Source organism: Gopherus evgoodei, unplaced genomic scaffold (assembly GCF_007399415.2).
Source record: "Gopherus evgoodei ecotype Sinaloan lineage unplaced genomic scaffold, rGopEvg1_v1.p scaffold_38_arrow_ctg1, whole genome shotgun sequence".
Lineage (NCBI taxonomy): Eukaryota > Metazoa > Chordata > Testudines > Testudinidae > Gopherus > Gopherus evgoodei.
The window spans coordinates 3,591,182-3,605,148 of NW_022060059.1; the positions used below are offsets into that span (position 1 = coordinate 3,591,182).

A 13,967-nucleotide genomic window follows, 5' to 3' on the forward strand; every position below is an offset into this window, starting at 1 on the left:
GAAATATATGTTTGCTGACGATGTTTTAAAGAAAATCACACTAGTGAACTGGGGGAAGTCACTCAAGCACTTGGATTCAGAGACTGCTGAAATGATAATCTCACTTTTAACAACAGAAGCTTCTTCTGACAGTGTAGAAAGAACATTTTCTTCCTTTGGACTAATTCATTCCAAATTGAGAAATTGTTCGGGACCTGAAAAAGCAGGAAAGCTTGTTTTTCTTTTCCAGATTATGAACAGACAGGAAAATGAAGGTGAAAATGACCGAGTTAGCTGCAGAAACCAATATTTTCAGTTTCTTATGTTGACCTGGCTGACATAGTCGATTTAATTTTTTTTTGTTTAAATATTTCACTTAACTATTTTAGTTAAAAACAGTTTTAACAAAAACAAACCTGATTTAAAAAAACTTGAATGTTTAACTAAATTCAAAAATTCACATGCTTGTTTTGTTAAAATATTATGTTTGTTGTTGAAGAAGAAAATCCAAAATATATAACATTATTTTAGATAAATAAAACAATTTAAATATCTGTCTGGTGATGTTCTCCTCCTAACACAACATGCAAGAAAATCCTTCAAATATTAATGATTAACATGTTGAATATCTGCTTCAATTACCTTTGGTAAATGAAATAACCAAACAATTATTCATTTTCTGATATAGCTGTAAAACTAATCTGAAAAGTTATCAAAATAAATCACTTTAAAAATGTATAGTGTGTACCTTCTAAAAATGAAACCTACATCTATCTCTGAGTTGTGAAGAATATCTATTAAGGTTATAACAACCAACAAGAATGCACTTTTATGTAGAAATCCATGATTAAATCAAGTCTTCCTGACTAGTGATTTAAATCAAATACACCCTGATAGCAAACAATGCTTGCTGCTAGACACGCCATGATGAAGTCTGAAATTCTACTAGAATTCCAAAGGCGTCTATTCTGATGCTAAGAGTAATCAGACAAGGCAGTGACAGAGGCTGTTGTCTCATGCTCACCACGTATTTTGTACACAGTGCTGAAAAGGAACCTTCTGGAGAATCTCTTTGGAAAGTAACCAGGAGAAATAAATAGTAGAGCAACTCTATTTTTAAAGACATTTCTCCCCAATCCCATCCCCTTGAAGGAGAAAATTCCAGTGCTGTTCCCAAAAGTTACAGCTCACTTCCACAGCTTCCGTCACCAGAAATACCTCAACACTCTGTTTTTGCAGTTTGAAAAAGTTCAGAAGGTTACGAAAAAGGCCAGAGCAGTGATGACAACAGACTATGCACACACAAATGAATGCTTGACATCACAGTGCTGCAGGGCCACAGGAATGGCTCCCTCCCAGTCATGACCGGATGCTGTAAGTACCTCTCCAGTTTGTAAGAGAAGTCGCTCTTATTGAAAGATCACATTGGCAATGCTGCATTTCAAACAGGAAGCCTTCACATTCTGCAGCTCTACAGGTACCTTTCTGTACTGAAAGGCCTTACATGTTTGGTATAACAAGCCAAATTCCATAGAGATGAGAGCTTCGGCTGTATTTCAGTCAGGGGCCCAGAGGTGGAAAATGGTTTAAGGGCTTTATTCACTCTGTCCCATAGGAATGGCCATGCTGGATCAGAGCAATGGTCCATGTAGACAGGGAATGCACTGTTCTGCCAACTGCCTACTCTGTTGCTGGTCCAGTGGTATATTAGGAGAGCCTATGTCTATGACTACTGATACAGTGGCTCCAAAGACTCCTCTCCCCAAATTTTACTCTCAAAAGTGGTGGCTTGTATCAGATGGAATGAGAGGGAAATATTTGTGTCAAAATACTGGCAGTGAAAGCTCTGCTCCAAGACCAGCCACTTACAACATACAGCACCAGAGTCTCCAGACCAACCACACCGTGTTCAGGACAATTCCAGAGCAAGGCGTAGAAAAGGTGGGAAAGACCATCTTTGCAACCCCCTCCTTCTGAGGCCACTGGACATCAGCCTGGACCCTGATGCCAGGCCCAGCAGCCTTGATTCTTCCTGACCTCATCTGAGGATTTGCATATGCCCTGAAGCAAAGTGACTGACAGCCCTTGCAGTGTTGTCCTAGCAAGTGTAATTGCAGAAGCTATTCTTATCCATTGACATGGTTAATCTTAGTGAGATACAGTATTTCTTTCAATAATACGTTGCAATCGTGAATTTCCACTCAGGTGCACACACACACTCTCAAACAGAGGCCACTGGCACTTACTTTGGTTGGAAAAAGTCCTTCTTGTCCGCTGACCCAAGGCTCTGAAAGACAAAAACAGACACGTTTCTTTAAGACCCTTTCATTCACCTGCCTGCCAGGAAGACCTGTCCCATGCACAGAGAACAACTGAAAGCATTCGTGTGTGCACGTAGGAATGGGAATGGCACATGGAGCCTTTCACCCCCAGGGCCTGGATTCAAATTCAACTTCCACCACAAGCCATTGAAAATCATGGATGCCTAATGGCTGCTCAGTGGCTTGTGTGAAGTGAATGGGCGGCAGGAGTCACCACTGGCAGCTGTACTCACTGCCTCCCCTGCAGGGAATCTCAATGGAGACCAAGGACTGAATAGGTCATGCAGACACAACGATCCTCTCACTCCTAGAGGTCAGGTTACAAGCACTCTGCGGGGACGGCTTGCACTGCCATTGCCTCAGTAGTACCAGCCCTGCAGACAAACAGGAGGCTGTGATGCCCCTGGCTGGAGTGGTAACATTTCTCAGGACATTCAATGAGCATGTTGTGCAGAAGGGCGGGAGGGATTCACAAGCTCTGTATTCAGAGAAGCCGAAATGCCACCAGGCCCAAGGTTCATAGATGCAGTTTGACTCACTGTGCATCCTAATCTCCCTTGGCCCCTATCTGGCTGCCTCACCCTGCACCTGAACACATCATGAACTGGTTACTGGATTGTACCCCCTGAGGCAAGGAAGTGCTATTGTCCCCAGGCTACAGAAGGGGAAGTATGGCACAGATTAAGTGATTGACTTGCCCAAGGTTACACAGCATGTCTGAACTGAACTTGGGTCTCCCAAGTCCCAGTCTCAACAACTCAGTACGAACTGTGTAGAACTCCAAGCATGCATCCACAACTGCCAGTAGAAAAGATGATGTGACATACAGAGAGATTCCCATGTGCTATTGTTTTCCAAGTGTATATGGGTTACTGTGGTTTCACCAACAACACCATTTATTAAAAGTTTCACAAAATCCCAAACCACCTGCTCTGAGACAGTCTAAGAACTTTATTTTCCAAAGCAGGTCCTGCCCTGTCTCAGTCTTTCAGAAGGAAAACACCACAGGCTGAATTTCCAAAGGGGCTTGGATTTTCTGCACTGGCAAAGGCAGTGTGTTTTGGCACGCATTCAGCTAGCTTCTGTGAATTCCTATTTGCATGTGGGAGAGAGGGTATGAGAGTGTGTGGGAGAGAGGGTGTGCGTGACAGGTGTGCAAGTGTGTGAGAGAAAGGGAAAGTGTGGAGGTGCAAGTGAGAAGAGGTGTGATTATGTGTACGGTGAGTCTGTACCCACTGTACATGTCCATACATCATCGGATCTTTCCTGGCTACCCCAGCAGCTGATTCGGGGGGAAATACATGCAGACACATCATTCTCGGCCCTTAGAGAAAGGAGCCAGAGACATGTCACTCAAGTCCCAGGCAGGTGAGAAGAGCCCCACATCTAGCTCTCCTCTGCTCTGGGACACATTCCTGACAGGGCAAAACCTCAGGGATGCAAATTAAATGGGGGCAAGCGCTTGCCCTATGTGAGAGATCTGAATGGAGAGGGGCACACTTAGCAAAAACCAAACCTCAAGGACTTCTGGGCAGTGGCCGTGGCCAGACAAGGTGCTGCCAGCAGCACTTCCACCAGCAAACGGCCATGGAAGGGAGGGGAGAGGGGAACCAGCAGAGCCATGCCTAGCAAGCAGATTTTCAGCAGCTGCAGGTATCCCACTCATGCTGAGCTCGGGCAAGGGAGAGACAGCAAGACAGACAGACAGGCAGACCAAACCTTAGCTTCAGCAAGCCCCGCCCATCGTCCCAGTGCTAAGAACCCTCTCCTCCTCTTTGTACTGGCTCATTGCTGCTCTCGCTGCTTGTTTTCTTATTGTCCAGCTCCCTCCTCTCCCCTTTCAATCTTTCTCCTTGCAGAGTTGAAGATGAGGATGGTTTAGCAGGGAGAATACAGCCACCTGCTCCGGGTCGGCAGTTGAGTAGGAGAGGATGTGTGTGCATGCGAGGAGTAGGCTTGAACTCTGAAGCTGGTGTTGTACTTTTACACTATGGTTGCCAGGCAATAGCTAAGGCTAACTCCAAAACAGTGAGAAGCAACTAGTCAGAATACTAATCAATGGAGCAGTAATCACCGCCCCCACTGCATTCACAACACCAGCCTCCTTGCCTCAATGGGACCCACTGGTTGTTTGCACTATTTGTTTGAAAAGCAAGTGGCTACACTGCCTCTATATTGAGAATTTCTAAGCCTTTCAGTGCCTGTCCAAGCACATTGGGTAGGAAGCAATATGCACCCAGCCCCATATAGGTAGGATGTGCTACTGCCCTATTTCCAGCAGACTTTCACTCAAAGCTTATAGACTCACAGAAGATTAGGATTGGAAGAGACCTCAGGAGGTCATCTAGTGCATTCCCCTGCTCAAAGCAGGATGAATACTAACTAAATCATCCTAGCCAGGGTTTTGTCAATCCGGTTCTTAAAAACTTCTAAGGATGCAGATTTCACCACCTCCCTAGGTAACCCATCCCAGTGCTTCACCACCCTCCTAGTGAAATAGTGTTTCCTAATATCCAGCCTAGAACACCCCCCTCCAGCGCCACTGCAACTTGAGATCTTTGCTCCTTGTTCTGTCATCTGCCACCACTGAGAACAGCCGAGCTCCATCCTCTTTCGAACCTCCTTTCAGGTAGTTGAAAGCAGCTATCAAATCCCCCGTCACTCTTATCTTCTGCAGACTAAACAAGCCCAGTTCCCTCAGCCTCTTCTCACAAGTCATGTGCTCCAGCCCCCTGATCATTTTTGTTGCCCTCCGCTGGACTCTCTCCAATTTGTCCACATTCTTTCTGTAGTGGGGGGCCTAAAACGGGACACATTACTGTGGTCTCTTTTAGCCCAATCCTCCAATTTGTCTAGTTCACTCTGGACTCTATCCCTAATCTCCAGCATATCTACCTCTCCCCTAAGATTAGTGTCATCTGTGAACTTCCTGAGGGTGCAATCCATCCCATTGTCCAGATCTTTAATAAAAATATTGAACAAAACTGGCCCCAGGACCGACCCATGGGGCACTCCGCTTGATATCAGCTACCAACTAGACATCGAGCTGTTGATCACTACCTGAGGAACCCAACAATCTAGCCAGCTTTCTGTCTACCTTATAGTCCATTCATCCAATTCATACCTTTTTAACTTGCTGGCAAGAATACCATGGGGGACTATATCAAAAGCTTTGCTGAAATCCAGCTATATCATGTCCATTGCTTTCCCCATATTCACAGAGCCAGTTATCTCATCACAGCAGGCAATCAGGTTGGTCAGGCATGACTTGCCCTTGGTGAATCCATGTTGACTGTTCCTGATCACCTTTCTCTCCTCCAAGTGCTTCAAAATGGTTTCCTTGAGGACCTGCTCCACAATTTTTCCTGGGACTGAGATGAAGCTGACTGATCTGTAGTTTCCTGGGTTCTCCTTCTTCCCTTTTTAAAAGATGGGCACTATATTTGCCTTTTTCCAGTTGTCCGGGACCTCCCCCGATCACCATGAGTTTACAAAGATAATGGACAATGGCTCTACAATCACATCAGCCAATTCCCTCAGCACCTTCGGATGCATTAGATCTGGAACCATGGACTTGTACATGTCCAGCTTTTCTAAATAGTCCTTAACCTGTTCTTTTACCACTGAGAGCTACTCACCTCCTCCCCATACTGTGTTGCCTAGGACAGCAGTGTGGGAGCTGACCTTGTCTGTGAAGACTGACGCAAAAAAAGCATTGGGTACTTCAGCTTTTTCCAAATCCTCTGTCCCATTCAGTATGGGTCCTACACTTCCCCTGACCTTCTTCTTGTTGCTAACATACCTGTAGAAATCCCTTGTTACACTTCACATTCCTTGCTAGCTGCAACTCTAGTTATGTTTTGGCCTTCCTGTTTACACCCCTGCATGCTTGAGCAATATTTTTATACTCCTCCTTAGTCATCTGTCCAAGTTTCAACTTCTTGTAAGCTTCCTTTTTATGTTTAAGGTCACCAAAGATTTCACTGTTAAGTCAAGCTGGTCGGCTGCCATGTTTGCTATTCTTTCTGCACATCGGGATGGTTTGTTCCTGCGACCTCAATAAGGCTTCTTTCAAATACAGCCGGCTCTCCTGGACTCCTTTCCATCTCATATTAGCCTCCCAGGGGATCCTGCCCATCAGATCCCTAAGGGAGTTGAAGTTTGCTTTTCTGACGTCCAGGGTCCGTATCTTGCTACCCTCCTTTCTTCCTTTTGTCAGAATCCTAAACTCAACCATCTCATGGACAGTGCTGCCCAGGTTTCCACACACTTCTACTTCCCCTACCAATTCTTCCCTGTTTGTGCGGCAGGTCAAGAGGAGAAAGGCCCCAGGTTGGTTCCTCCAATAGTTGCACCAGGAAATTGTCCCCAACACTATCCAAAAACTTCCTGGATTGTCTGTGCACTGCTGTATTGCTCTCCCAGCAGATGTCAGGGTGACTGAAGTCCCCCCATTAGAACCAGGGCATGTGTTCTGGAAACTTCAGTTAATTGTTCGAAGAAAGCCTCGGCTACCTCATCCTCCTGGTCCGGTGGTCTATGTTTGTTGTTCTTGGTTCTAAACTTAACCCAAAGACTGTCAACAGGCTTTTCTCTAGTTTCATACTGGAGCTCTGAGCAATCATACCGCTCTCTTACATACAGTGCAACTCCTCCACATTTCCTTCCCTGCCTGTCCTTCCTGAACAGTTTATACCCATCCATGACTGTGTTCCAGTCATGTGAATTACCCCACCAAGTCTCTGTTATTCCAATCACATCCTAGTTGTTCTACTGTGCCGGAACTTCCACTTCTTCCTGTTCGTTTTCCCTGGCTTTTTGCATTCGTGTACAGGCACCTAAGATAACTAGCAGATTGCCCTACTTTCTCAGTTTGAATCAGGAGGCCTCCCCCCTTGCACCCTCCTCCTTGTGTTTCCTCCAGGTATCCCACTTACCTCAGGGCTTAGGTCACCATCCCTCAGCGAAACTACTTTAAAGCCCTCCTCACGAGGTTAGCAAACCTGCCTGCGAAGATGCTCTTTCCTCTCTTTATTAGGTGGTTCCCAACACTTCCTAGCAATCCTTCTTCCCAGAACAACATCCCATGGTTGAAGAATCCAAAGTCCTCTCTCCGACACTACCTGCGTAACCATGCATTTACCTCCACACTTCGAAGGTCCCTACCTGGGCCTTTTCCTTCAATAGGGAAGATGGACAAGAACATGACTTGCACCTCAAACTCCTTTATCCTTCTTCCCAGAGCCACACAGTCTTCAGTGACCTGCTCAAGATCATTCTTGGCAGTATCATTGGTAACCACATGGAGAAGTTGGAAGGGGTAGTGGTCCGAGGGCTTGTTCAGTCTCAGCAGACACTCCGTCACATCCTGAATTCTAGCTCCTGGCAAGCAGCACACTTTGAGTCTCTCGGTTTGGTTGGCAGATGGATGACTCTGTCCTCCTTAGGGAGGAGTCCCCGACCACCACCACCTGTCTCCTCCTTTTGGGAGTGGTGGTACCCTCATCTCTAGGACAATGCATCTCATGCCTTCTGGTCAATGGGGTCTCCTTCTGATCCGTTCCCTCAGATGGCTCTTCAAAATCATTCTCTGCAGTAGTACCTGTGCAGAGAGCCTGAAAACGGTTTCTTACCTCTATCTGCTTAGGGGATAGATGGGTTCTCCTCATTCTTGTTTGGCGATGAACCAGCACAACGTTCATCTGCAATCAGTTTGAAATCTCCTCTTGGAGATGTGCATGTTACCACTCTGCTCTCAGGGAGGCCTCTCCCCACTTTGCATATGTTCGGAAAGCACCTGATTCCAAACCCATTGCTATGGTGATGAGCACCCTAGAAATAAGTCATTCTTCTGGTGCAGTGACCTCAGACAGAAAGTCTGAGCCAGTCACACAAGGCAGCTCCCAGGAATTGCTCTGGAACCATAAATGGAAAGACAAAGAATGCATAACTACCCGGTCATCCATTCTGGGGCAGTGTGGGAGGTGGGGTTGCTTTGCAATGCCCCCTTCAGGGCCATGCATGGCACTGTGGCGCTCCCTGCCTGAGTCTGCCTTGAAACAAAGAGGAAATAAAACAACCTTCAAATGCAACCTTAGCTGTAGCACGTAGGGCCAGGTCCTGGCTTCTGGCTTAGTCTTGAGGCACTGTCCCAGTCTCACCCAGCTCTGCCCCTAAGCAAACACAGGCAAGCCTCTGTTCTTGATTGGTCAGTATGTCCTCCTGCCCTGTGGGAGGACCATCTTTTTGGTTGCCCAGGTTGTGTGGATTTTCCTTGGGTGGCGAATGTCAGGGCACTGATGCTTCCAGCAGAGGTTGTTAATTACCCACTGATAGAAAAGTAGTCACATATAGGCAAATACCCCAGCTAACCAATACTGGAAGAATATAACATGTGTGACAGAGGTTAGTCACACTGCTTAGTGCACAGCTGGAAGGTGCTCAGCACCTACGGTGACAAGAGCACCTACACTGAACATTACAGTACAATACCGCTGCGACCCGGCCAACCAAAGCAGCAGCAGCCCAAAGCCCAAGAAGTCTGTGCACTGTATAGGTAAACTGGATTACCTGAAATCAGCCCTTAGTGCTGGGAGCACATCTTACTGTCCATTCTTAAGCCTTCTAATGGGGAACCTGGTTTTTACCAGTCTTCATTCGTAACCTCATTTTACTAATCAGCACCCTGCAGAACTCATTCTCCTTCTCAACAGCCTTCCCCATCAGCTTTCACTTGCAAATCCTTGTCTTCGCTCAAAACGGCCTTCTCCTAGCAAGCCCGCTTCACTTCCCAATGGTTATCACTGGGAGATGGCCTCATCCAAAAGCACTCCCACCTTACCCAACATCAGCCCCAGTCACATCCCACTTCAACGGCTACATGGTCTTCAGCCAGGGATCGCACCCCCTTGCAGTAAGAGAAAGACTTTCAGAGTGAGCACCAAGTTTTTGCTTGTCCACAGCATCTCCATGAAAGACTCCCATTACTTCTTCAAATGACCATATCATAGGGACACCTCTAGAAGGCACTTTTTGAAATGCTTAATCCACAATAAGGGGCTCAGTCCAATTCCCAGCGAAGTCATAGAATCATAGACTTTAAGCTAAGAAGGGACTTATGATCATCTAGTCTGACCTCCTGCACAATTCAGGCCACAGAATCTCACCCACCCACTTCTGTATCAAACCTATGTCTGAGCCATTGAAGTCCTCAAATCACGGTTTAAAGACTTCAAGGTGCAGAGAACCTTCCAGGAAGTGACCGGTGCCCCACATTGCAGAGGAAGGCTAAAAACCCCCAAGGCTTCTGCCAATCTGCCCTGGAGGAAAATTCCTTCCCGACCCCAAATATGGCGATCAGCTAAACTCTGAGCATGTGGGCAAAACTCACCAGCCAGACACCCAGGAAAGAATTCTCTGTAGTAACTCAGATCCCACCCCATCTAACATCGCATCACAAGCCATTGGGCATATTTGTCGCTAGTAGTCAAAGACAAATTAATTGCCAAAATTAGGCTATCTTATTATACCATCCCTGTCATAAACAGATAGTTAAGGGTTAATGTCTCTTTTACCTGTAAAGGGTTAAGAAGCTCAGTAAACCTGGCTGACATCTGACCAGAGGACCAATAGGGGGACAAGATACTTTCAAATCTTGGTGGAGGGAAGTCTTTTGTTTGTGCTCTTTGTGTTGTTGTTGTTCGCTCTTGGGACTAAGAGGGACCAGATGTCCATCCAGGCTCTCCAAATCTTTCTGAATCAGTCTCTCATGTTTCAAACTTCTAAGTAATTAGCCAGGCAAGGCGTGTTAGTCTTATTTTTGTTTCCTCAACTTGTAAATGTTTCTTTTTGCTGGAAGGATTCTATCTCTGTTTGCTGTAACTTTGAACCTAAGGCTGGGGGGGGCCCTCTGGTCTATAGGAATCTGATTACCCTGTAAAGCATTTTCCATCCTGATTTTACAGAGATAGAAAAGGTAAAAATTTTCTTTAATTAAAAGCTTTCTTTTTAAGAACCTGGTTGATTTTTTTTTGTTTTAAGATCCAAGGGGATTGGATCTGGACTCACCAGGGATTGGTGGGGGAAAGGAGAGGGGATAGTTAATTTCCCTTTGTGTTAAGATCAAGGGGATTGGATCTGGACTCACCAGGGATTGGTGGGGGGGGAAAGGAGGGGGATGGTAAATTTCTCCTTGTTTTAAGATCCAAGGGGTTTGGATCTGTGTTCACCAGGGAATTGGTCAAGTCCCTCAAGGCAACCCAGGGAGGGGATGAAGTTTTGGGGGAACAGAGAGTGCCCCAGACACTGGAATTCTGGGTGGTGGCAGTATACCAGAGCTAAGCTAGTAATTAGGCTTAGAAGTGTCCATGCAGGTCCCCACATCTGTACCCTAAAGTTCAGAGTGGGGAAAGAAACCTTGACAATCCCCATCAATGGGGAGACTCTTATTGACTTTACTGGGAATAAGACTGGGCCCTACCAGTCCAGCTGTCTTTTAGCTAACAGAGACTCACTACCAATTCTTTGGAATAGCAGTTAGTCCTAATATATTAATAATAGTAACAACAACAGTAACAGTACTATCGCCTATATAGCACTTTCACGCTTTCAAAATGCTGCACACATGCTAGCTCAATACACTTCTTGTAGAAGACAGCTATATCCGAAAGAGCTACTTCACCCAGTTATAGGAAACTGGGAATTCCTGACCTCTTGAGTGTGTCTCATCTCTCCTTCAAAGGGAGGTGTCTTTACTGAAATGAAGATTCATGGGTCCCATTTCTGCCTGATTTAAAATCCATCTTCACCAAGAAAAATAAGGATAAAGAGGTTTTGAAAATCAAGGAAAAAGGCGTACCTTGGAAATTTAGTTACTGATTGTACCTACTGGGTTTCTGGGAACTGGGTGGGCAGAAGCCTGCCCAGTGCTAACAGATCGCCCCCCCAGCCTAAAGGGAGGATCTACAGGACCTCAGAACCCAACTGATTTCAGGGGACAGCAGTGCGGTCAGAAGGTCATAAGAAGGGAACCTGATGGGGACACCGAGCAGAGAACCCCGGACAGCGCCCACTGCTCCTCGATGCCAGTAGACACCGCACAGAGGAACTCTGCCCGGATACGTGAACAGACTAAGGATCGGAAACAAGCCCCACAGTCACAGGAGTCCCCATCGGCCAACCTCCTCTCCCTGGTTGTGGTGGGGTGGACACCCACTCCTGCCCTGAAGGGCTTAAAACAGCCAGGAACAGGGCTGTGGCAGGGAAAAGCTAAGCTGATTGGGGAAGTAGCCACAGCTGGGCCATGCCCCAATCAGGCCCAGCTGGTCCCTATAAAAGGCTGAGCCAGAGGCCCAGGGACAGTCTCTCTCTGCATTCAGAGAGAGAAGGGCCTGGCTGCAGGGAGCTAGAGATAGGGTACCTGCATGGAGCAGCGTTGGGGAAAGGCAGAGGAGCTGGGGAGCTCCAGCCTGGAAAGTCCCAGGCTGCGGCCTAGCAGAAGCCAACAAGAACTGGGGGTTACAGAGGGTGGCCCAGGAGTAGGCAGAGGCAGCAGGCCCAAACCTAACCTTGCCAGTGATGAGTAGGCTGATACTGCAGTCTGCCCCAGGGCGTAGGGACTAGATGATGACTGGCAGTAGCCTGATACTGAGGCAAGGTGGGGGTAGTGGGTTGAGGGTTCTCCTGGGAGGGGGAGACCCAGAACCTTGTGGTATTGCCAGGGGGCAGCACTCCAGTTAAAGGGGCACCGGGATCCAGGGAGGGACACAGAGGCCAGAGGACAGGTGGATCACTGGCCTGCAGGGTGCTCTTGGCTGGCAGTGAGCTAATTCCCAGAAGTCACCAGCAGGAGGCACTGCAGGGGTGAGTCCGCACGTCTACACGGATAGAAACTAAGTAAAGGAATATTTGCAAAAGCAGGAATATCTACACATCAGTGAGTCCAGATGACTTACACCTCAGGGTGTTAAGGGAATCAGTTAACATTTGCTTATGTGGCAAAGTACCTGTCTCTCCTCTGCTAGCTCAGTCCTTCTCAGCCTTGGAGACACAGGCTTGGGCAAAGCAAAAGCCCTTCACAGTCGCGCAGGGTCTGGCTGATCCCTTCTCAGTCAGGCCCTTGTTCTGTTGTCCTCTCCTTCTGGGGAGAGTCCAATCTGCCTTGCAAGAAAAGTTTTAGAGTTCAGCTGCCCCTACTCACTGGCAGCTACCCTACTTCTCTCCTCCCCCCTGCTTCCCTGCCAGGGAGGGTTTAAAAAGGTCTCCAGCTATTGGGGCCAGCTGAAACTAATTAGCTCCCTGGTAACCCCTGTTCCAGCTGAACCTTATTCCTCCATGGTTAAGCCTTCTGGGACAAATTACTAGTCCTCTCTTGGTAGCTAAGTGTCCTGAGTTTGCCACATATCCCCCCCCCCCCCCCCGCTCAACACTACGGGGTTGGGCTACTTGGGTTGGAAAGCAGTGCACCCTCGACAGGCCAAACGCATTGCCATGTTGGGCTCCCGACCTGTGTCGCACCGTGAAGTGGAAGGGTTGAAGCGATAGGAACCATCTCGTTACTCTCGCATTTTTGTCCTTGTTTTGGTGCATCCATTGCAATGGGGCATGGTCTGTGACCAGGGTAAACCTCCGTGACAGTAGATAGTAGCGGAGGCTTTCAACGGCCCATTTTACCGCCAAGCATTCCTTTTCCACTATGGCGTACTTCCGTTCCCTAGGCAGGAGCTTTCTATTGAGGAAGAGGATGGGGTGTTCGTCAACTCCGACCATTTGTGAAAGCACCGCCCCCAGCCCTACTTCAGAGGCATCTGTTTGCAGGATAAACTCCTCCCTCCAGTCTGGGGCTATTAGTACGGGGTCTGTGCAGAGGGCCGTTCGCAGATCTGCAAAAGCGGCTTCGGCCTCAGCAGACCATTTTACTATATCTGGGCCCCGAGCCCTGGTCAGGTCCGTTAATGGGCATGCCCTGGTGGCGAAGTGGGGAATGAAATGTCTATAGTACCCCATGAGTCCCAGGAATGCTCGGACCTGTTTTTTCCGGAGTGGTCGGGGCCACTTCTGTATGGCATCTAGCTTGTTGAGTTGGGGCCTCACCACGCCCCTCCCCACAATATATCCAAGGTATTTGGCCTCAGCTAACCTGATCGAACATTTGGAGGGATTTGCAGTCAGTCCGGCCTTTCTCAGGGTATGCAGGACTGCCTCTACCTTTCTTAGGTTCGTCTCCCAGTCGGGGCTATATATGATGACATCATCAAGATAGGCAGCAGCGTACTCCCCATGGGACCGTAACAGTTTGTCCATCAGCCGCTGGAAGGTAGCGGGGGCCCCATGCAATCCAAAGGGAAGAACAGTGTACTGACATAGTCCTTCTGGGGCTGCAAAGGCCGTCTTCTCCTTGTCGGCTTTAGCCAGGGGGATCTGCCAATAGCCCTTAGTAAGATCAAGGTTAGACATGAAACAGGCTTTTCCCAGTTTGTCCATCAGCTCATCTATCCTGGGTAAAGGGTAGGCATCAAATCGGGACACCTTGTTTAGCTTGCGGAAGTCATTGCAGAACCTCATACTGCCGTCTGGCTTAGGCACTAAAACCACGGGACTGGACCATTGACTATGAGACTCTTCAATGACTCCTAAGGCCAGCATCTTCCTGACCTCTTTTGTAATCTC

At 47.6% G+C, this 13,967-nt stretch overlaps 1 protein-coding gene across 9 annotated transcripts in view; it reads right to left on the minus strand.

The window, feature by feature from the left end:
- LOC115642174 (ankyrin repeat and fibronectin type-III domain-containing protein 1-like) overlaps positions 1-13,967 on the minus strand; it is a 594,195-nt gene that overhangs the window by 144,427 nt on the left and 435,801 nt on the right. For all 9 annotated transcript variants that reach the window (XM_030545633.1, XM_030545629.1, XM_030545634.1 and 6 more), the window contains one exon: positions 2,226-2,266. In XM_030545633.1, coding sequence (XP_030401493.1) covers positions 2,226-2,266 — 41 coding nt within the window. The remainder of the gene's footprint in view (positions 1-2,225; positions 2,267-13,967) is intronic.